The following is a 22491-nucleotide window of genomic DNA, read 5'->3' as shown; positions in this document are numbered from 1 at the left end:
GCAGGCGTCACTGTTGGTCAGTTTTAGAGTTCTTGTGCTATAATCACGTCTAAGAAGCATATAGCAACACATCCAGTTTCAGAGGCCTATGTTAACGTACTTATTTTGTATAGGTATTCATTACCTATAAAAAAAATTTATAATATATAACATCATTCATTACCCATCCAAAAATAATAATATATAACATAATATAATAAATGTATGATGGGCAGCAGCAGTATTTACCACCATTCAAACCATACGTTTGTGTAAGGCCCCGGTGGTTTGGAGCCCCCTGTTGGCCACAACAGTCACTACAATAATTATGAAATAAATTCATTTAGGAGATGCTGAAGCAACATGTTCTGCTAACTAGCTACAATCTACTGGCTCTGCTTACTAACTATGTATTTAGTTTCTGAAGTATAGGGGCAGAGGTGTGGGGGGGGACATTAAACATGCCCCTGCTTGGTGCTTGTTTTTCTATGGCAGCCAGAGCATGAAGCACTGCTTGCCATGAGGTAGATAGTTTGTCTTAATATCCCACCACTTCTGCTTAAAACTTGGCGAGGATCTCTGCTCGGTCCAATGAAGGCACACATTCATTTCATTTTGTAACTAAACACCCTCTGATACAATTTTAGCGGTACTTAGGTGTTAATCATAGGTATAAGCAAACAATACTGGTCTGAAAATATCTCATGTTTCCCTCATTTAGGGTCTTTTTGACTACTAATTTGATATATAGTGTCTGGATGACAAAGTTGAATCATTGAAAAGTGATGCAGCCGTACAATGTCTTGCTGTGGGTGCTGAACAGTTTTTCTGTACACCGTTGGTGTACTGTGCTGTTATTTTTGCACTAGCGGCCTTCCTGTTAACTTTAACGAGTTTGGCCATTCTCCTCTGACCTCTTCCAGTAACAGATGTCTGGCACCAACAATTACACCACGTTCAAAGTCACTGAGGTCAGGCGTCTTAGGTGTTCTAATACTTGAAACCAGACCTGCTGAGCCGATTCTGTATACATTCAGCCACTTTGTTTCTGTTAACAGGCTGCGGTACTTTCGTGTGCCACTGAGCAAAAGGAACCTAAAGAACATTCAGCTGAGCAATTTGTTACAGAATCATTTGACGACACTGCCTCAAAGACGACACCAATGCAAGCAATCTCAATGACAAAGTCCAAAGGTTTAATCTGTATCCAGGTGGCATCATATGAACTTTGGTCAAACTCCTTCGGGAAATTTAAAATGTTCATCTCCGGGTCACTCTTCACATGAAGCATCATTTTAAAAAAACTATTCCAGATACAATAAAAAACACAAAACCACAGAGAGGCTGAACAGGGGACTGTGTCACAGCAGTGCGCTCTTGGTGAAGGCCAGCAAGCAGAGGCTCTGGTTGAAGAGCGTCTGCATATCCATCCACGTTCCCTCCAATCTCTGCAAGACCTTCAGCGCCTCGTCCATCAGCGCCGATTCCTGTGAGACGAGCCGGAGGTGCAGCTGTGGCAGAAGTAGTATCGTTAGACAAGTCATCTGGATGACAGGTTACCTGCGACCAGCGAGAAATCCCCATGAAACTCGCCGAGTTCCCCGACACACTATCCCCTACAATGTTTGACAGAAACAGAACGTGTCACACCCACCACCTACCCATGCAGCCAATCAGATGCAGCCTGTTCCACTGCCCTGTAACAGGGGGATGTTCCAAAAAGAGAGCGCCTGGGAAGGGCAATCTTTGAGCTTTGTTCAACAAAGGGGTATGCAAAATAATTACAGGATTAAATCTCCCCCCCCCCTTTATTTTTAATAACCTCATTCTTGACTTTGAGATCCCTCTACTTGATATTGTATTTGTACATTCCAGAAGCTTTGAGTAAGCATTTTCACCTCCAGGTAGTTTAATGACGCAAACAACATAATAGAGATGCCATGTTTTATGTCCTCTATTTACTTCCATTACTCTAACATATATATATTTCTAATGAATAACAATAGCAACAGCAGTGGCAACATATACTAGAAATATAATACCTGTTAATGCAAGTGACAGGTGACAAGGTGTACAAAAAAGGAGTGTGCAGACAGGAGGAAACTGAAGGGACAGGAAAGGGTAGGAAAGTGAAGACAGGACTGAAGGGACAGGAGATGGCAGGACAGGACATCATAGATCAGAAAGCAATAATGATACACACTGATATCTACTGTTATTCTTTCTGGTTAGCTTTTGGTCACATATAACTGTGAAAATTGTCTTAAGAGGAGTCAACTTCTAAATACCATAAGAAAGGAGAGCACATATCTAGATAGGAACTGCTCTAGCCTTTCAGGGTAGCAGCAAGGTTTTTAATAATGAGTGGGCTGTGATTAGGTTGAGCTAATGAGATGCGGAGATTTTTTGCCGCCTTCCCATTGAACAAGAACGATCTTCTTGGCCACTATTAATGTCAACAGCACAAACAGCTTAGCCTATCCAGACATGTGGCCTTTGCTCCGGATCTCCTGACAATGCTATATGGGCCCATGTACTGTGCCGGAGGCCTGATGTACCTTGAGGAAGAGGGCTAAGTAGGCCTGCGCGAGGTCAAAGTCCCTCTTTGAGTCCAGCATGGTGCCAATCATCCTCAGGAAGGCCTGCATCTGCTCCAGGGCCCCGTTCATATCCGGAGCCAGGGCTCGCAGCTCCGTATCGACGGCTGAGGGCCCCAAATCTTTGAGAAGCTGCAGGGGGGTGGTATCTGAATATGGGGGGAGCATAACAGTCAGAATCAGAGGCCTGTGCACAAGGGCACCCCCCATGCCTACACCATGACTAATCCTCCAAAAGAGCGGCGCTAAAGGAGCACACAGTGTTAAGCCTTCTGGCATAAATATTAGCTTACATGCGAATGGGAAATCAGCCCCCAGTTAGCACTTGGGGCAAATATTTACCTTAAGGTGCTACTGAATCGGCCTGCTTTCGGCCAAATACATCTGCATAACATTTGCTGTTGGTGACTCACCATCTCTGCTTCTTTGGTAAACGGTACGCACAACACCACTATGAATTAAACTCCAGTTTCAACTTACAGTTGTTGGTGACCCAGGCATCTTCGAGTTGGAGGAAGAAATTTGACTTCTGGGCCAGAACTCCAAAATTCACAACTTTTGACTTCAAAGAAAGGAATACAAAGCATTTTATAAGTCTCATGTGTGCACACCTGCTTACTTTACGTTTATGTATAACTATAATTTAACAGACACTTTTATTCAGAGATATACTTGAGTCAAACATCTTGGCAGTTAAGCATCTTGCTCAAGGGCCCAACAGTGAAATAACTCTGATTTGAACAAGCAACCTTCTGATGACAGGCACAAGCAATCAACCCTAATACGCTCTGCCACATATCTTGCGTTTTGATAAGGTAGATGATGCCATCTCTCCAGCGGTTCCTCACCTGTTCTTTGGCACTGGGGTCCTCCAGGGCAGCGAACTGGGGCATGAGCCCTGGGATGGTGGGAATGAAGAAGGGAGCGGCTTTGGGCACCTTGGGCGGCTCCTTGGGTTTGTTACGTTTCTGTGTGTGGGGGGGGGGGTGTCATGAAACACACAAGTCCCTCTAGTGTTGTATGTACAGTTATTCAGAGTGTGCTTGTCTGAATAAGATATTTAATATTTAATAAATGGGATATGATTTCAATGGTCAGGTTAGGTCAAGTAAAATTGATGTTCAACCAGATTTCACACTATGAGAACACAATGATGTTTGATATTAGGAGGGACATAATTTAAATACAAAAGCCTATTTCTTAGGGGAAATGAATGAATCGGAATTAAATATTGGTGAGTACACAGCCCCCCAGTCCCTATGTCCCTGTGAGAGCATGCCCTCAGCACAAAACCTGTCATATTCAAATATATAAAACCTGCCCAAAATAAGGTGCGAGACGATGGACAATGTACATACCAAACAATTCTAGTCTAGATCTGAGCTCTTTAAAAATCTTGAGAAAACTTGTCTGGCCACTAGATGTCAGTATTTTCACAAGTGAGAACCCCAAGAAGAGACAGGATGCATAACCACAGGTATCCATCCTAATAAACCCCAAGCGCACCTTAATAATATCGAGATTCAACAGGTTCTTCCATCTGGAATCCGGCAGAAGAGACAGAGTCACCAACTGTTCATCAAGCTGCTCCTTCGAGACATAGTCGATCATCGTGTTGCTGCTTGTGTCTATATCTTCATCACTGACATCGTCTGGGGAAGGGAAGAAAGTCAGAATCCGGCACTTCTGAGCCAGGTCCTACACATCTTTAAAAGCACTCCAATTTACATGTCATACATGCACAGTATACAATCAAAATAAGTCTGAAAAATCTGTCAGTCTTAAGCCAAAAATGCCAGTAAGGGGTCTCTTTCCAAAAAGGCCAATGGTAAATCGCTCCAAGCTGCTTACTATCGAATTCAGGTCTGCTCCTAGACAAAGGTTAGACATCAGCGCACCAGTTAAAAGATACATTTTTTATTCACACACCTTGAACAGGGCAGGTTCCAGGAAGCACAACCACTGAGGGCTCAAAGTCTGAGGGCAGCGGGCGTAGGGAGACTATGCCGTACAGTGTCTTGTTAGACCTGCAGCGGATACAATGTCAGCGTTCATCTTAATTCACTAGACCATGACACTTTGGGAATAGAGTGGATCTAAACCTTAACGCCAATTCTGCATAGTTTTACCATCTGTAAAAATTTCCGTTTTCTGACCATAAAATTGAACATTATGAATAAAATACACAGTACTGAATAAAATTAAATATATTGACTGACAATTGCAATGCACCCATATCCGTTATTAAAGTGCATATCCATTTAAATGCCATGACAAGGAAAATTCATACGAAATTGTAACGCTATTTTTTCTTCCAAAACTAATAAATGCCTTTTTGAAAAGACCAAATTGCACTCTATTCATGGTCTTTAGAAGATACCAACAAAATGACTGCACACAGGGCTGAATTTAAGGGGGAAGGGGGTCCATGGACAAAAGGTATGGTTAGAGCCATCCCTACAGCATAAAATGCTACAGTAACAGTCAGAAAAAATATCTGGCGCCACCTACAACTCAAGGCCCTGATCTATAGCTCAGGTTAGCCTGAGCAGAAGCCTGGCCTTGGATATGAGCGCACCCTCATTTTTTTTCCCATCTGCATTGGGGAATTTTCCGGATTGCTCTTACCATAAGTATATTCCTAGACTGTCCACGTGTGCAGAGGCCAGGAAATCCCCTGTGGGAGACATGCTGAGGCTGACCACAGCGGCATCTACCAGAAAACAGTCCATCATGCTGAAAGGAGGAGATCAAAAGCAGACTGATTGGGGGGGGCAGAGAAACCATTACCATCGAGAGAGATGGTGGGGGAGAATTCCGGGTCAAAGAGACGCACTTTCGAAAAAAGTCCATTCCACTGTACATTTACCAGACCCAGCCAAACTGTCCGAGAAATGTAGCCTTTCATGTTTTTCCCCCCCCTTTGAGAAAGGTCATCTTTAAATCTGAGGTGGCCTTCGGCCGAGAATGGCCCCTCGCGGTGTTCTTATCAGCTTACGCTGCACATTATCGCATCTCGCCCATTTCCTTTCTCAAGTAGCTTGCTGGTAACAATGAGCCGGATCTGACGTGGAGGAGTTCCCTGGCCGCCAGCTCAGAGGGCCGTGGCATTTGAACTTACGCTCCTGTGGGTAGGTCCCATGTCCTGATGGTGCAGTCCATAGCGGCGGTCACCAACCAGCGACCGTCTGCGCTGAAGGTCTAGCAGAAACAAGAGGAGGACACCTGTGATTGGCCAGGGGAAACCCGGGGCCCTTGGGGATAGTGACTCCGCACACGAGTTAACCTCACCATATCGTTGATCTGTCCACGGTGACCAGGAAACTTGCGAACGATCCTCCTCGTCTCCAGATCCATGACGTTGAGAGTGAAGTCATCAAGAGAGATGGCTAGCATTTCACTGTTGCGGATGTACAAGACACAGGTGGAAAAATCAAGGACAGGGGAAGAACGCAGTGTGAGGATCGTCTAGACTGCTCCTACAGTTTCTGCCATCATAAACATCATGTCATCATCCCGCCCGCTTCTCAACTTCCTATCCAAGTTCAGCTAAGCAAAAAGGCTCCACTCCTGGGTCAGATCTGCCATGCAACAAGGCTTCCACCCCACCTGTGCCTGTGTAACAGGGTTCTGGAAGGAGAGGCACCCAGGGTGACAGTGTGAATCAGCTCCTTTGATTTGAACTTCCAGAACTTCACCAGCCTGTCTGCTCCAGCGCTCACGGTCAGCTGGTTGAGTCCATCGACCACGACGCCGCGCACTGGTCCCTCATGTGCTGGGGGGGTGGTGGATTGAGGGATAGTATTACAAAAACGATCGTCACTAGGGCTCCAAACACCATGTCTAACGTCAGCAGCGAAGCAGCTTCAAAGAAATTACTTAATGAGGGAAACCATTCACCCGAATTACACCCAGTATCACATCCACAGGGTCCATGGGCATTACAAAACAGGGATGCTACCATGTATTCGCCAGATGGATGGACTAAACACAACAAAATGCTTTGATAAGCAACCTTCGCTGACACACTGGGTAGAAGTTGCCAGGCTGCCCCAGCGTTTACCTTTGCTGTCGCCATAGTGACCTCTGTGGATGCCTGACTGCATGTTGTACACATCGATATGTCCGGAGGAGAGCCCCACCACTGCAAAGTTACCACAGGATGTAACGTCCACCACCTGTAAGGCACACAGGTCATAATACGTGCTGTTTACAAAAGAGCAGTGATGCAAACCATATGGTTTATATCCCATGAGCCCGCTCATGGTGTGCAAGCACACGACTCCACTCCTGGGGCAAGCTCACCGTGGCCTGGACGTTGAGGGCGCGATTCTTGTCAAAACGTTCATGCTCCAGTTTGTGAGTTCCCATAGAGGTCTTCTGGTAGTTCCAGGTGGTGGCGATGAGGTAACCACGGTGACAGGCTATAATCCCATCCCAGTCACTCTGACGGGCAGTCTCTGCAAGCAAACAACCGGACCCAAATTATAGCCAAGGAAACGGCATCGTAGTTCCCGAACCATACCAGGGAACTGTACATTCACAATGAATTCAGACAGCCATGCATAACCAACAGTGCATTCCCTTAATACTCCTGTGTGTCACAGTAATGTTTAAGGCTACATAAACACTTCATAAGCCTAGTTTTTAAGAAAAACAACTTATTGCATGTACAATGCAGCCAGATAAACGATAAATCAATTAATTGCACGATAATTAAAATGAGGTCGATAATCTTTCCGGCCGCGATAATTTTCATTTGCATGCTTGTTTGTTTTCCTCGTCTCTCTCTACCAAATGGGAATATCGGCTCTTTTTAGCAAACCGGCTCATTTGGCTCCTAAACGGCTCATTTTAAAAAACCCGCCCCTCTCTTAGTTTAACCTGAGCCTGATTAGCGTGACCTGATTTGAGCTTGTTAAAAATAAGACGCCGTCTCGTGGCCGGGCTTTTTCGGAAGACGTGTTCCAGCCACTGTCGTCCTTAATGTTTAGGCAGCTCAAAAACCCTGACAATTCTATAAACATTAATAAAAAACGGCTCTTGAACAGGAGCCGGCTCCCATTGTTCACTAAAAAGTCGGCTCAAAGAGCCGTCTCGCTCATGAACGACACATCACTAGTAATGAGGCGTGAACCCTCGTGTCAGTGGGCTCTTTGCACGTCAGCTTCTGCGTTCATGGAAATGCGGCTCGCTCATTTCCGGTCTGCGAAAAATGGCATTGGTTTATACAACATAATGTTTAATATTTTAAGGCCGATTTTGTTTACAGAGACTTCATAATCCATTTATTAATTGTTTTTGGTTGTTTTGTTTATTTATTTTGGATATTAAAAATGTCTTCCAGTCCCAGTGTTAAATGTTCTTTAGAAATTGAAGTTTATTGATCGTTGAAAGGGTGTACTTGCACTAATATGTCATTATCATTACATCAGTTGAAAATGGTCTCACAACGACAAAACTATTGTTTATCTCAATAATTCCTAGGACAACTTATCATCCAGCAAAATTTGCCTAGCCAGAGAACACCAAGAGAAAGAGGGCAAATATCTCACTGACTGTAATGATGACTATTTAGTGGTTTCCTTCAAGTTTAGACTATCCTGCAACAGAATTTCACTAATTCGTACCTGCAGCAAAAGTCGTGATGGCGGGCAGCTTCATAGTGTCGAGCTTCAGCCCCTTCCTCTTGGATTTCTTCTTGTTGATGGAACCTTATTGTGGCACAATAATGAAGCATCAAATGACTGTAACGAATTCGGAAATTCCAGACATAAATGACTCACGTCCACTGCACTTCAATAGCGAGTTTTTAGCCTTTCCAAGAAAAACAATTCACTGAAATTCAAACAAACTGCTTTGGAGTCACCCCTCCCAGAGCCACTTTGGCGGGGGCTTGGCTGACATACCACAGAGGAAGTACTCGGATATGGACGATGCTCACAGGAACCTTACCATGTCCCAGATTCTTATTGAACCTCTCGTGCACACAAGAGAAGGACTGTAGCGTGCCATCCTGACCTAGGAGAAGCAACCAGCATGAGAAACAGAGGCTTTAGGAAGTCTGGAAAAACCAGATGAGGCTCATATACTACAGCAGCGGTTCTCAAACTGTGGTATGCGTACATCCAGTGGCACTCGGAGCGCCCCCTGGTGGTATGTGAGAAGACCGCGGTAATTTGATACAGTGATTCAGGTTGCCATGATTTTTTTTTAAACTATGTGGTACTACTGGCCTCTGGCAGTAATACCCATTCTAGGTATCTACCCAAAAGGAACCAAAATGAGTGAACCCTAAATACCCTAAAAATTGGGAAAGAAATTAAAACTTTATTTGGTTTACCGTGATCGATCAGACCCATGACTAATACAGAATTAATGAAGAATTTCATCCCAGAGAATTTAGATACCGGGTTTAAAAAAAAATGGTCAGCTTTTCAACTCACCCATATAAATCAGATAATTAATAATGTTAACTTGAAATCATCTCAACATTTAAGAAATTAATTGTCTATTGCACACACTGAGTTCTTAACATGCTTGCAGCTAAGAGACGTCCTAACTAAATATTAAGCTTCGATTAAAATCTTAAATCTCACCGCCACAAAGAAACACATGATTGAGCTATAAACAAAGAACAGAGAAAAGAAGACAATCTCTGGATGCTTGCATGGCAACATTTCCCCACATAAAACAGGCAAGCAAATGAGCATTTCCTGACCATCCACCCACAACAGGCGTGATGCAGACAGACTCCATCTTTACTGACCGGCACTGAGAATCTGCTGTCCATTCTGACCATAATGCATGATCTTCGTGGGCGGGGCACTGTGTCCAGTTCGGCAGCGAAGGAGACGCCCACCTCCACCAGGGGTATCGAATATCCACACCTGTTTCGCATGGGAGAGACACTCAGACCTCTGCAATATCACACTCTCTGGTTTATCCCGATTCAATTAATTCATAGCACTATTGCAGGGCAACAGGACAAATAAGACACTGACCCGAATGGCATTGTCCGCCCCGTTGCTGATGAGAAGAGGCTCTGCGTGGACAAACGTCAAGCCCGCAATGGCTGTACTGTGAGCATCTCGCATCTGACCAATCAGCTTCTTGTCTTCCAGGTCCCACAGCCCAATGTGGCCAATAGGGCTCCCCGCAGCCATTACTGGGTGACCATCTTGAGGAGAAGTTTTGGGAAACATTTAGAATTTCCTCCAGAACTTAATAGTCTTGTTAAGATGGGTCCCCAGACAAAGCCAAGGGAGAGGAAGTTTCATGTTTAGCAAATAGAAGACTTATTTGACCTGTGAGACAGGAGTAAGAGTATTTCATGTAGGTACTGAGACGTTAAGTCACCTGTGCGAAATGACAGCGCTGTGATGGGGCCCCAATCTTGCTGGAAATTCATGAGTGACTCATCGTACTTGATGTTGTGCATCACGATGAGACCGGACGCCATCCCAACGCCCACGACGTCCACAGCAGGTGCCTGGAAGAACAACACGACCCAGATGAACTGTGAGGAATTCTACACTAATGCACGCTAAGCAACAGTACTACATAACATAAACTGACATTCACTCTCTATTCTGACATTTCTCTTACTCCATTACTCATTCATACATTAAAACAAAGTAAACATTTTTGAAATATACAAAACAAATAATCCTGCCGAACTGAGAGGGGGATTTTCTGAGCTTTTCATAATCTTGCATAGCCTGACCACCTGTGGCATTCTGTGCTGGCCATCTGCAATGGAAACGTTCATCGCCCCCCCTCGTCCCCCCTTAAAGCTGCTCACATCAACAGGACCCCTTTGCCTCACGGTGCGCATGACGGACAAACACCGTGCAACATGTAACGCACCTGCTGTAGCACTGTTACTTCAGAGCCCCATCCTGTGAAGGTGTATAGGAGTTTGCTGGAAAAGGAGACACAGAGGTCAGAGGCTCCAAGTACGAGTACAGTGATTAGTACAAAACTCTGCTGTGGCATGAAGTTTAAGCAAAGAGCAACCAGTCAGTGAGTGCCAGTCAGTGAGTGCCAGTCAGTGAGTGCCAGTCAGTGAGTGCCAGTCAGTGAGTGCCAGTCAGTGAGTGCCAGTCAGTGAGTGCCAGTCAGTGAGTGCCAGTCAGTGAGTGCCAGTCAGTGAGTGCCAGTCAGTGAGTGCCAGTCAGTGTGTGCCAGTCAGTGTGTGCCAGTCAGTGAGTGCCAGTCAGTGTGTGCCAGTCAGTGAGTGCCAGTCAGTGAGTGCCAGTCAGTGAGTGCCAGTCAGTGAGTGCCAGTCAGTGAGTGCCAGTCAGTGAGTGCCAGTCAGTGAGTGCCAGTCAGTGAGTGCCAGTCAGTGAGTGCCAGTCAGTGAGTGCCAGTCAGTGTGTGCCAGTCAGTGTGTGCCAGTCAGTGTGTGCCAGTCAGTGTGTGCCAGTCAGTGTGTGCCAGTCAGTGTGTGCCAGTCAGTGTGTGCCAGTCAGTGTGTGCCAGTCAGTGTGTCCACCCACCCATAGCTGATACAGGACAGGGCTGCCTGGAGCCTATCCCTGGAGGCAGTGGGCAATGGGATACCCCAGATGGGACATGCCTAGTTTAAAGGTGAAATAGCGTGTCCCTGTGTCCCGCGACTCATGGCCCATTTTCAGATGCAAAATGACACCAGAGGAACCCCAAAGAAACACAAGGACCCCACCCCCACGCCCAAGAGGGCTTTTAACACTCTCTGCGCACGCATGTTGCCCTGCTTTTGCTGTTTGTACTATGTACATTCTCGTACGTATTCATTATATTTGATCTTCCTATCTGTATATCCTTGCTGCTAAGGAAATTCCCACCTATCAATCATAAATTTAGCAGGGTCAATAAGCAGCAAAGATGTAGCCTTAAAATGTCACTGTGCTATATTAAAATGGCGCCCCACTAGTGCTGTTCCCCTCAGCCTCCATGGATGGGATGGATGATTAAAGGGAAAAGATGGAGACCCCCGACCTTAAGACATAAAGCGGTGAGGATTAACCAGCGACGTCAGTCATCTCCCTCCCATAACACCTACTGATGTAGAACACGAGAAGCAGCTAGAAATAAATTCTGAAAAACAGTTTGTACTGCAGACTTTGTATTTACAGCCTGTGGTCGGACTGTCAGGCCTTACACCCATCAAGCATGTGCATCGCCTTCTTACGACATGGTTAAAAAAGATAATAATGATAATAATAATGCTGACCTCAAGCAAATTACTTTTCAGCTAAGATGACATCACTCACGCCTGTGTAATCACACCCACAGCTTGCCCCACATTCGGTGGATTACCAGGCCTCACCAGGATCATCACATTTCGTAAGCACATGTCATTAAAGAAATTAGAGGCACTACACGTAGCAAGTAGGTCTGATTTGAGCTCAAGGAGTTTCCATCTTTAATGGAAACCTGAAATAAGCTTTGCTCAGTCCCATCGCCCCAGGCGTCCCCCGCGAACCTCAGCTGACACCAAGCAGCATCTTGTCATAGGTGCCTTCGCCGTCACCGAGCCATTACTCATCACGGCCAAGGGCTACGGCGGATACACAAGTTGGCATCCAGAAACAAAGTCGGCACTCAAACCTAACAGCAGCCTTTCCCCACCACTACAGTCAAGGAGACACTACTGTAGCCTGAAGGTCTACACCGAGAGACTTAGAACAAGTCTCCTCCCTCAAGCTGTTCGTATACTAAACAAGGAGCCCTAACAGCCAAGCCCCACTTACGCACTTATGCATCCCTTCTCATCTTACACCATGCTGACATAAACTGTCTGAGGTGAATACAAAAAGTGCAGTCACTCATAATCATTTTTTACATCTACTTTATTACTTTATTGCATTTATTTTATTTCTATTACTGATTCTTGGGAATTTGGATAAAACAGGTTTTAATTCTGAAAATAAAAAATCTTTTAAATTTTATTGCTTTTTATAAATATCTGACACTGGTGACGAATATGTGGGACACATTTTGAGCAACCACAAAGTAACAGTAAATATTGTTCAAAACTCACTGTTTGTAGTTTTTAATACATATTACAATGTACTCTTTCATGTGGTAAAGATATTACTCAATTCAATTATTACTTTTTGTTTTTTTAAATCAAGTTGAAATGATTATCCCCTATCTGAGGCCAAATGATTTTGTAGGCAATGGGCCAGCATATAATCATTAAATTAATAAAGATAAAAAATAAGCCGATAAAAGAACCTTACATATGTGCAAAGGACCCCCTAATTATAACCTTGAAAATGTTATTAATTTCCAACAGAATGAGCACTTTTCTTAGTGGGATGTGTTTTTGCCAAAGTTTCAAGAATCAGTGCTATTTAATGCATTTATTTATATTTATCTTTTTATATTATTCTTTTTTGTTTACATATTTCCTTCCGGGAAGCAGGCTGCAAAAAAGCATTTCACTGCACACATGCACAGAGTATGTTGTTGCATATAACAAATAAAACTCGAGACTAGTCTGGCAGAGGGAACTGGCGGTAAACGGAATTCACCACGTTTGAGGCGCAGGCCTTACTTTGACTTGACATTCCACAGCTGAAGACTCCCTTGACAGCTTCCAAGCAGGATTTTGTTCAGGTAGGTGCTTGGATGCATGACGGCAGAAATTTCAAAGGATGCTTTGTCATGTGCCATCTGCAGGTATTCATCTGGGAGGGCACAGCATACATGGAATCAGGAGAATCTGTTCTGCTGTCTTATAAACAGGGGTGAGGACACCTTTATAGCCAGCCCCTCCAGACCGGCCCCATGCAGCACACAGTATACACAATATAGAGAAATCAGGACACCTAACCACATGATTCTGGACTGTGGGAAGAATCCTGAAGATAACGTTTAGCCAAAGTTGACAGGCTTATAAATGCGAATTCAGAAATTTTCTTTTGCCCTGATGAGCTGAGTGAGTCGAAACACTATGTGAATGACCAGAAGCTTGTCGGTTGAAATACCAGGGTTAGTAGAGTGACGCCACCGGTAGGCCCTTAATCCCAAATTACAAATCCTGCCGGATCCTCTCAGAAATTAACTTTGCTTTGAATAAGAGCAAAAATGAAAAGCAGAGGGCTGTAACATTAAACCTGGCAAGGCAAACAAACCTTCAGACTGAACATCCCAGACAATGACAACATTGTTCCGGTCCACAGAAATGATGTGATCCCCAAAAGGCTGCAGAAGATGCACATCCGCCCCATGGCCAGTGTAGGTGTGGACAACCTAGGAAAGCAACAACAGAAATGCACGATAACCACAGAAAAACACTTTAAATGATTTCCAGTCTAACCAACATTAATTAAAAAGCTGATTTATTAAACACAGAGAAATGTTTCCCGGAGAAGGAATTTACATTGAATAATTCTTATTTTTTCCACAGAAAAAAAAATATCACACAAGAATGGTTTGCTGACTCCTATAATTCCCAACCAACAATGTACAATCTGTGCAAAATTATTAGGCATGTACTATTCATGGAGATCATTTTTAGCCAAAGTTGGGCAGACTTATAAAAATGAAGTTTTCTTTTCACTCCAAGCAATTTTTTGAGAAAGTTACATTAGTCTGTCACAAACAAAAATAAAAAACATTTGATTATCAGTGTGCAAAATTATTAGGTAATCAGAAACAACATGGATTTTTCTGTTATCATCAAGAGAAAAAATAAAAACTGTTGTAGATATTCAGGCTATATAAGGAGTCAACTCATTCTATATAATCCACATTACCAAGTTTAATATTTATTTTCAATGACTATCATGTGCCTGTTGTCCACTGAACCAGTCACGTTTTTGATTTGATCACATTTTATATTACCTGATAGATAGGACCGCTCTGAGAAGTGTACTGTTTGCTACCTTGGTAAATCTCATACTTTGGTAAGGCCCAGTAGTTCTCATTGAGGCCTGAATCAGGCGATGAAGGGGGACAGGTGATAATTACATTACCTTTCAAGCCTTTCTTGGCCAATCTCTGGAATACTTTGACGCATGGGGAAGGGGTATTGCCCTGCACGAATATCACGGGGAGGGGGCACTGCCCTGCACGAATATCACGGGGAGGGGGCACTGCCCTGCACAAATATCACGGGGAGGGGGCACTGCCCTGCACAAATATCACGGGGAGGGGGCACTGCCCTGCACGAATATCACGGGGAGGGGGCACTGCCCTGCACGAATATCACGGGGAGGGGGCACTGCCCTGCACGAATATCACGGGGAGGGGGCACTGCCCTGCATGAATATCACGGGGAGGGGGCACTGCCCTGCATGAATATCATAACCTTTTTGAAAGCTGCTGACTTCTTCTTGTAGCAGTGTTTTAAGAAGGTATCTTCCAGAAACTGGCAGTAGGTCTCATAGTTCATTTTTACACCATGTGCAAGTTGGAAAGGCGCTACAAATTTATCAGTGATAATCGCAGCCGACATCATCACCACCCTGCTGGTGCTAACAGAAGGTGTCCATCCATGGGTCCAACCACCTCTTCTATCAAGAGTCACTCTCATCTCATCTGTTCATAAAACCTTTGTAAAATCAGTCTTGAGACGTGTCCATGCCCATTCCTGATGTTTCATCTTGTGTGTCTCCTGGACTTGTTGTGATTCAGCCTTTGAGACATTAGCAATGTCACGTACCATGCAGCACCTAGTACTTCCAGAAATTCCATTTAGACTGCAATTTGCTACCTTGGTAACATTTGACATTTGTTTCTAAAGTGTTTCTGGGAGTCTCCTCTTTAATTTGACAGTTATTTGTGTCATCATCTCTTTACATGATTCTTCCATCCTTGGCTGCTGGCCACAAAATACTCGATTGTACAGTGGTCATGTTTCTCAAGTTTGGCAGTTTTGATTGTGTTGCATCCCTCTGACTGGCACTTCACTATTTCTTTTTTTTCGCTCTTCTCTGGCCCATTTTAATAGTATTAATAATTTGCTTAATAATTCTGCAGAGGAAAGTATCTACAGTTTCCTGTATTTCTCCAAACAGAAAATAGTGAGCACGCTCGGTTTATAAACAGTCCATTCTTAATTGGAGATTAATCTGGACTGAAACTTTTTTTCTGAAGAGAAGATACTAGCAAAATTCAGACTTGCCTATAATTATGTACATGGTGTACTCTCATTTCTCAATTGGAAAGTGAGAGGAAAATCAGAAAATCACTAGAGAAGTGTTCCTTAAAAAAGTGTCCCATGTGGAATTGGTAAATTAAACAGGACGTTTACCTCTTTGTTCCTGGCAAAGGCAGTAACTAGTTTTCCATGCGCAACAAAGACCAACATCCTATCAGCTGCCAAGCAGGCAATATCTTCAGGAAGAGCATTGCCTACCAAAAAACAATGAACAGAAGAGAGTTACCATTTTTGAAAAGGCACATTCCAGATATTCAATACAGATCCTGGAATCCTGGAGTTTCTCCAGTATCAAGCAATCTATTTTCAATACCCACCTGTCCAGTGCAGGGCTGCATGGGGCTGGAGCTTATCCTTACCCCAGCACTAACCCGTCACAAGGCACACCATTCACACACAAACATTCACACTTATGGACAATTTTGCAACTCCAACTCACCTTAGCATGTTTTGAGGAACCAGACAACCCGGAGGAAACCCCATGAGAGAACATGCAAAACTCCACACATGTAGAACCGGGACGGAGACTCAAACCCTGATGCCAAAGGAGTGACGCAATAGTGCTAACCACTGTTCCAATCATGCTGCCCATTTCTTCAATACAGTGGAACCTCGGATAACGAGTAACGCGGTTTACGAGTGTTCCGCAAGACCAGCAAAGATTTTTAATAAATTTTGACTTGGAAACCGAGCAAGTCCTGGTTTACGAGCGCCAAGTATCATCAAAAATCATATGGCACACATGCGCTCTTTGTTTTTCTTGTTTTTACGTGCGCTCGGCTTCAAAACAGGAAGCGCATGCATGCGCTTCTTGTTTTGACGCCGAGCGCATGTCATCTCAACTGAACCAATGGTTATTCACTTTCTCACGCTGCGGAATTGTGGGTAATCATCTCCCATGCTCGGTCTCAGACGGCATGCCTCACTCGTATAGTCAAAATTTAGTAGAAAAGCACCACCTGAATAAGGGAGTAGCAGTGCGAGCGATGAATCTGTTTAACGACAATGCAATGTACACATTTTTGCAAAATCGAAAAGGAGGCAAAAGAGGCTGTCATTGGATGGGTTCCTTGTTAAAGTCGCACAAACAGAAAAAGATTCCAGTGAGCCAACAGATGGCAGTGATTCCGTTAATTATAGTGAAAGTTGTCCTACAAAATAACCAGGGCTGTGGAGTCGGTAGATAAATGCTCCGACTCCGACTCCTCAGTTTCTAAATCTTCCGACTCCTCTGTATGTATATACTATGCTAATGTATTTTCTACATCCATTGAAGGAAAGGAAGGCAACATACATGTCATTTCACCACAGAACTACTGGCTAGGAAGCCAACACTCTACTATAATGCCAGATTAAAGACAAACACAATGAAAACAAGGTTTTCACTGGCGCATAGCGAAGGGGAGCCGACGGAGCTGAGAACACACCAGATGATTTTTCCGACGTTTGACACGTGATGACTCGTTGAACGGCCGAAAAATTGGCAGTGCATCTGTAAATGTATGGGGGGCTTTAGGCTAGGTTCACAGTTCCCTGTAACAGTGGAACGCGACACAATGGAAAGCGGTGCCGCACCTTACCTGTGCATTACATCCCATATAGTGACGCATACAGTCAATGAAAAGCATGCTTCATGGTTACTTGACATGTTCGTTTTGTGGTAACATTATGCACTGCATGCATTGGGCTTTATTCTTACAGCAGAGAAGTAGTTCATTATGACTGTTTGTGAATTGGGACATTTCAACTTACTTTTTTAATTCCCATTGAAATTTAGTAGGAGTCGGAGTCGGTTAACTTTTTGCCGACTCCGACTCCAGGTACCCAAAATTGTCTCCGACTCCTCGACTCCGACTCCACAGCCCTGAAAATAACCCTCCTCTTCTCCTCTCTCGTCTCCCTGACACCATCCATGATTCTTTTCAAAGGTAAAGCGCAGGTTAATTTGTTTTATGTATTTTTACTTTATATTTTGTATTAATAATTTTTATATGAATATTTTTGAGTTGTGGAACGGATCATATGAGTTTCCATTATTTCTAATGGGAAAATTCGCTTTGATATACGAGTGCTTTGGATTACAAGCATGTTTCCGGAATGAATTATGCTCGTAAACCAAGGTACCACTGTATGTATTTTCAGAATTGAACCATTTTGTGGCATTTTGTTTGCCCCTCAGCCAACAAGAAGAATCCAACATTTCTCTGGCCTAGCTCATATAGTTTAGGAGTTAAACCGGCTTGAAATTTTATGCTATTTTTCCTTCGTTCAAAAAAATGTTTAGTCGGATATTTTCAGATGCCCGATTCCAATATCTTTGAACGGAAAGACCTAGGCACCTGGAAAGAAACTGTGGATATACAAGCCTTTAGTCAAATTGCGAATATGCATTTAATAAGCTTGTAGCATGTACACAACTTAAAATAAATTGGTTTCAAATTGCCTCAAATTGTCAATAAAAACCCTTAAAACAAAAATAAAACCCTTAAACTCAATAAAACCCTTAAATTAAACCCTTTCTTTTTTTATATGTTGTAAAGGGAACCTAGATCTTTCAAATGACACAATGATAGTGATGATATTTTTACTACCCCTTGTTGGGCCTCTTAACAGATTTATCTTAAGTTAGGTACATGCTACAAGCTAAATGAATACATATTCGGAAGGCTTGTATATCCACAATTTTTTCAGGTGCCGAGGTGTTACCTTTGCAAAGATACTAGCATCTGAAAATGTCAGAGTAAGCATTTTTGCAAATGAATGGAAAATCTCAGTGCAGTTCAACTCCAAAACTATATGAGCTATGTCAGAGAAATTCGGGATTTTTCCTATTGGCCCAGGGTGAACATAACATCAGTTAGTGATAAGAACTTTTCAGCTATTATAATCTTGTGAGACTATTGTCATAAATATGGTCCATCATTAATCAAAACATTGTTTTGCGGTGCATGACTATAAAAATGTTGGTTCTGTGTGCCATCGCAGTACCTCACCATAAACTAGCCAATCAAAGCAGAACTCATTAACATATTAATGAGCCTGCCAAAAAAGGAAAATGGCTTGTTTCATTCTAGAACCAAATAATAGGGCTGTAAATGGGCATGTAAAATCACTTCTGGGCATTTTTCAACCAAACCAACTCTGCATACACTGAAGCCTCTTGTCTGACCCTGCTTTCTCAAAAAAAATGTATGTTGCTTTAGATAAAGCTGACAGGAAGAGGAGTTTGGCAAGGTCACATCTGCAAACATGTAATGTCATCGTACAGCACTAACTGTCCACTTTAAGAAACAACAGGAATTTACAGAGTGGCATGTGCAGTATGATACAGCAAAAACATAATATCCTCTACAGGGGAAAAAGATGAATTGCTGGCTCTCAGGAGGATATGGACAAAAGTACTGGAACACCTGGCCATTACACCTACAGGAACTTTTAAGACAGCCCATTCTAAATATATATGCATCAATATGGAGTTGGTTCCCCATTTGCAGTTATAAGAGTTGCCACTGTTCTGGGAAGGCTTTGCACAAGATTTTGGAGCATGTCTGTGGGAAATTTTGCCCATTCATTCAGTAGAGCATTTGTGAGGTGAGGCACTGATATTGGATGTGAAGACCTGGCTCGCAATCACCATTCTAGTTCATCCCTAAGGTGTTCAGTGGGGTTGAAGTTAGGCATCTGTGTGGGCCAGTCAAGTTTTTCCACATTAAACTCACACACTGACCATGGAATATCTAGCAGGGAAGAAACTGACTTATTGCAAAGGTGACATCCTATGACAGTACCACACTTGAATTCACTGGACTCTTCAGAATGGCCCATTCTTTACAAATACTAGTTTGTAAGGCTGAGTGCTTGATTTTCTACACCTGTGGGATCTGAATGAAACACCTTAATTCAATTATTAAAAGGTGTGTCGCAATACTTTTGTCCATATAGTGTACATAGACATCAAAGAACAATTTAAAATACTGAAAAAATGCATTCCATAGCACCTTTCCATATTCGATAGCATTAACATAATTGTCACAAACAAAAAGTCGTGACTTACTAACAGCAACGATTCCAAGTTTCTTGACCTGAAAAATGTAAAAAGAATCACAGTAATTAACACGCACGAAGTCATTCCTCATCGACCTCTTAAAAACGACAGTAGCCAGCTCTCTCAGTTCAGCACCTCGAGTACCGTTATACGCATCAGATTATTCGTCATGTACAGCATTTCTCGTTCCATATCTGTATAAGGCTCCTTGCATTCAAAATCATTTGGCACAGTAAACATTCAGTTTCGCTACAGATGCTTTGGAAAATTAAATTATAATTAAGCATATTACACGTACGCATGATTACTACTTGGTGGGTCTTCACTTCAGACCCCTTTACTTTTAACGTCATCGATTTATTAAATATTACTATTATTTAAATGAATTATAAAAATTATATATTCGGTTAAAGTAAAAAAAAAAAAGGGGGGGAGGGGAGGGGTGCGCTTTTTAGTTTTTTTCCGAGCTGCATTTCATGCACGCCCTCGTAATCCCCTTATCAGCCGTCCACGGTTCACTCCCAGCGTTAGCGTCCCTCATGGCTTCCCTGGCTGCTACGCCAAGAGCAGCTCATTGTGACCGGCTCGTTTCCTCGCAGGCTGCCCGTAAAAGGACTTACATTGTAGGTGTGGAAGCACTTCCCCACCGCCGTTACCACGTAGAATTGCTGGTGCTTCTTGTGGTACCGCACAACGTGCGCCAGATGGTTCGAGTAAAGCCCCAAGGCCCTGAAGCCGGAAAAAATAGCACTTCCTTTCGTGCTTCCCGAAGACATTTTAAATCAAGAATGTTAAAACGCTACTTTGCTAACGAAAAACTACACGCTTCCAAACAAAAAAGTATACAAAAAGACAATTTAAAGTGGGGTGCCGGTCACGTTCCGCCACACGCATGTAATGTTGACATGACACGCGGGTGTTACTCTGTAAATCTTCCCCAGGTAAAACTTTAGTTCCGACCGAAGAACTGTTCCGTTCAAAGAAATATACTGTTATATATGTTTTGGTCTTATTTCTAAAATCACCTGACGTAACCTTGGTGCCGGGATTACGGTTGTCCTTATGGAACCATAATGCATATGGTTAAGAAATAGGAACGTTTTATTTGTTATAATACCTTTCTTTTGAATTTATTTCAAGGAGTATGACTAGATTATGACTGAAATTTTGAAAAAAAAAACTGTTATGGATCATTTGGTAGATATAAACATAAATCTTGTATGTATATCATCTTAGTTGTCATTTTTTACACACTGCTTCTCCCGATGAGGGGGTGTAGTGGCAAAGTGCCGAGCAGGTCAGACCTGACATCACTTTCCAAGGTCGTAGATTGCAGATCATTCTGGGTGAGTGGCAGGCATTACCAAGACAGCTGGGAGATATTGTCCTTCCAGCATGTCCTAGGTGTGATAGAGCCTTGTTAAAAGATGCCAGAACCACGTCAGTTGTCTCTACTTGAATAGAAGGAACAGCGGCTCTTTTTCGAGATCCCTGCAATTGCCTGAAGTCATAAGCTTGTCACAGAGAGTGCTCTGGGCAACCATGCCGCGAATCAGCATTCCAGCACATGTACCTGCAACCTTATTCTTTCATCATCACCCACAGCTCATGCCCAAAGGTGAGAACAGGGATGTAGACTGACCTCAACTTAACAATGATACATCTTTTATTTGCCTTCTTTACAATTACATTGGAATTCTTCTCTTCGCCTGCCACATCTTGCTCTCCATAGCTTGGGGGTCACAGCGCAGGGTCGACCAACATGCGGCACTCCTAAACTGGGGATTAAGGGCCTTGGTCAAGGGCCCAGAGACGTGTGACTTCTGCTGATGCTTGAACCAGCAGCCTCCCAATCACAGGCACAGAGGCTTAGAACACCTAGCCACATAACCAACACCAGCCCATTCAGTGCTCACCTGCCCATCTCGCATTCCTCATTGGTCACTTGTGTTCCCAAGGTGCATACACATGTTCACGACCAGAAGACGGTAACCCACACTTTTTTGAGAGAGCCTCTTGGCTTGGATTGGAGGTGCTGATAATTATCCTTCAAGCTTAAAATGGTTTGTCATAGCACAAGCCACAGTCACTGCCCAAAACAGCAAGAAATTGCTTAACTTCCTAACTTATGTCATAAAGAAATATGAGCAACGGCAACATTACCAGTCAGAACAGAAAATATTTATTTTTAAGCAACCTATCGGCAACAACGGACAGGTTTGGAAATGGCATTCCACACAAAAATAGGTTTAAAAGTAAAGGAATCAGTGGGCTTAATAGCCTAAAGAATATACAGACACGTTTTAAATTCCTCAATTTTTTTCTGTTGATGCAGCACGTCTCTAAAATAAAATTTTACGTTACGTGAAATAAAAAAAAAATCTTATTAGACCTACTTTGAATGACAAAACGAATTTATTTGATCACCAATATTTACTTTATAGGCTTTTTAACTTTAATTTACTTTATAGGCTTTTATACTTTAATTTACTTTATAGACTTGATATGCTACGTATACAACCATATAAAACTTGCACGCGTTTTGCTCTGGCTTCCACTTGTTCGCGTAGCACACTCATGTTTCCATGAAAAGTGATTCCAAAGTGAATCTTTACTCACTGAAACAGTTTCACCACATTGTTGTTCTTGCTGTACATTCTTGTCATCTATACGTTTGATAAGAATAGTACACTTGTATGATTTATCAGTTTCCT

General features: G+C 43.0%; 1 protein-coding gene across 2 annotated transcripts; it reads right to left on the bottom strand.

Moving 5' to 3' along the window:
* Positions 1 to 1154: 1154 nt before the first annotated feature.
* On the bottom strand, positions 1155 to 20761 carry wdr36 (WD repeat domain 36). 2 transcript variants are annotated; one of them, XM_072714881.1, is made up of 24 exons: positions 20398 to 20761; positions 19787 to 19814; positions 15826 to 15926; positions 13703 to 13820; positions 13123 to 13255; positions 10446 to 10500; positions 9936 to 10068; positions 9581 to 9756; positions 9346 to 9466; positions 8532 to 8597; positions 8207 to 8290; positions 6882 to 7036; positions 6640 to 6754; positions 6186 to 6351; positions 5868 to 5976; positions 5698 to 5777; positions 5205 to 5312; positions 4506 to 4603; positions 4083 to 4228; positions 3425 to 3544; positions 3057 to 3138; positions 2538 to 2725; positions 1641 to 1730; positions 1361 to 1490 (listed from the first exon to the last, which is right to left on the bottom strand). In XM_072714881.1, exons 1-23 carry the CDS (start codon positions 20551 to 20553, stop codon positions 1653 to 1655), a joined length of 2616 nt encoding a protein of 871 aa, XP_072570982.1. In that variant the 5' UTR covers positions 20554 to 20761; the 3' UTR covers positions 1361 to 1490; positions 1641 to 1652. The 2 variants fall into 2 exon arrangements, with proteins under 2 accessions (XP_072570981.1, XP_072570982.1); XM_072714880.1 differs by lacking the exon at positions 1641 to 1730 and having other exon boundaries at positions 1155 to 1490; positions 20398 to 20760.
* Positions 20762 to 22491: the final 1730 nt, after the last annotated feature.

Source organism: Paramormyrops kingsleyae, chromosome 7, assembly GCF_048594095.1.
Source record: "Paramormyrops kingsleyae isolate MSU_618 chromosome 7, PKINGS_0.4, whole genome shotgun sequence".
Classification (NCBI taxonomy): domain Eukaryota; kingdom Metazoa; phylum Chordata; class Actinopteri; order Osteoglossiformes; family Mormyridae; genus Paramormyrops; species Paramormyrops kingsleyae.
This window is presented reverse-complemented; position numbering and strand designations above follow the sequence as displayed.

Coding starts and splice junctions, on each gene's coding strand:
- wdr36 (XM_072714880.1), bottom strand. CDS start 20,553: ATGTCTTCGGGAAGCACGAAAGGAAGTGCTATTTTTTCCGGCTTCAGG. Junction 19,815..20,397: donor AGTGCTTCCACACCTACAAT/GTAAGTCCTTTT, acceptor TACATTTTTCAG/GTCAAGAAACTTGGAATCGT. Junction 9,467..9,580: donor GGGCGGACAATGCCATTCGG/GTCAGTGTCTTA, acceptor CATGCGAAACAG/GTGTGGATATTCGATACCCC.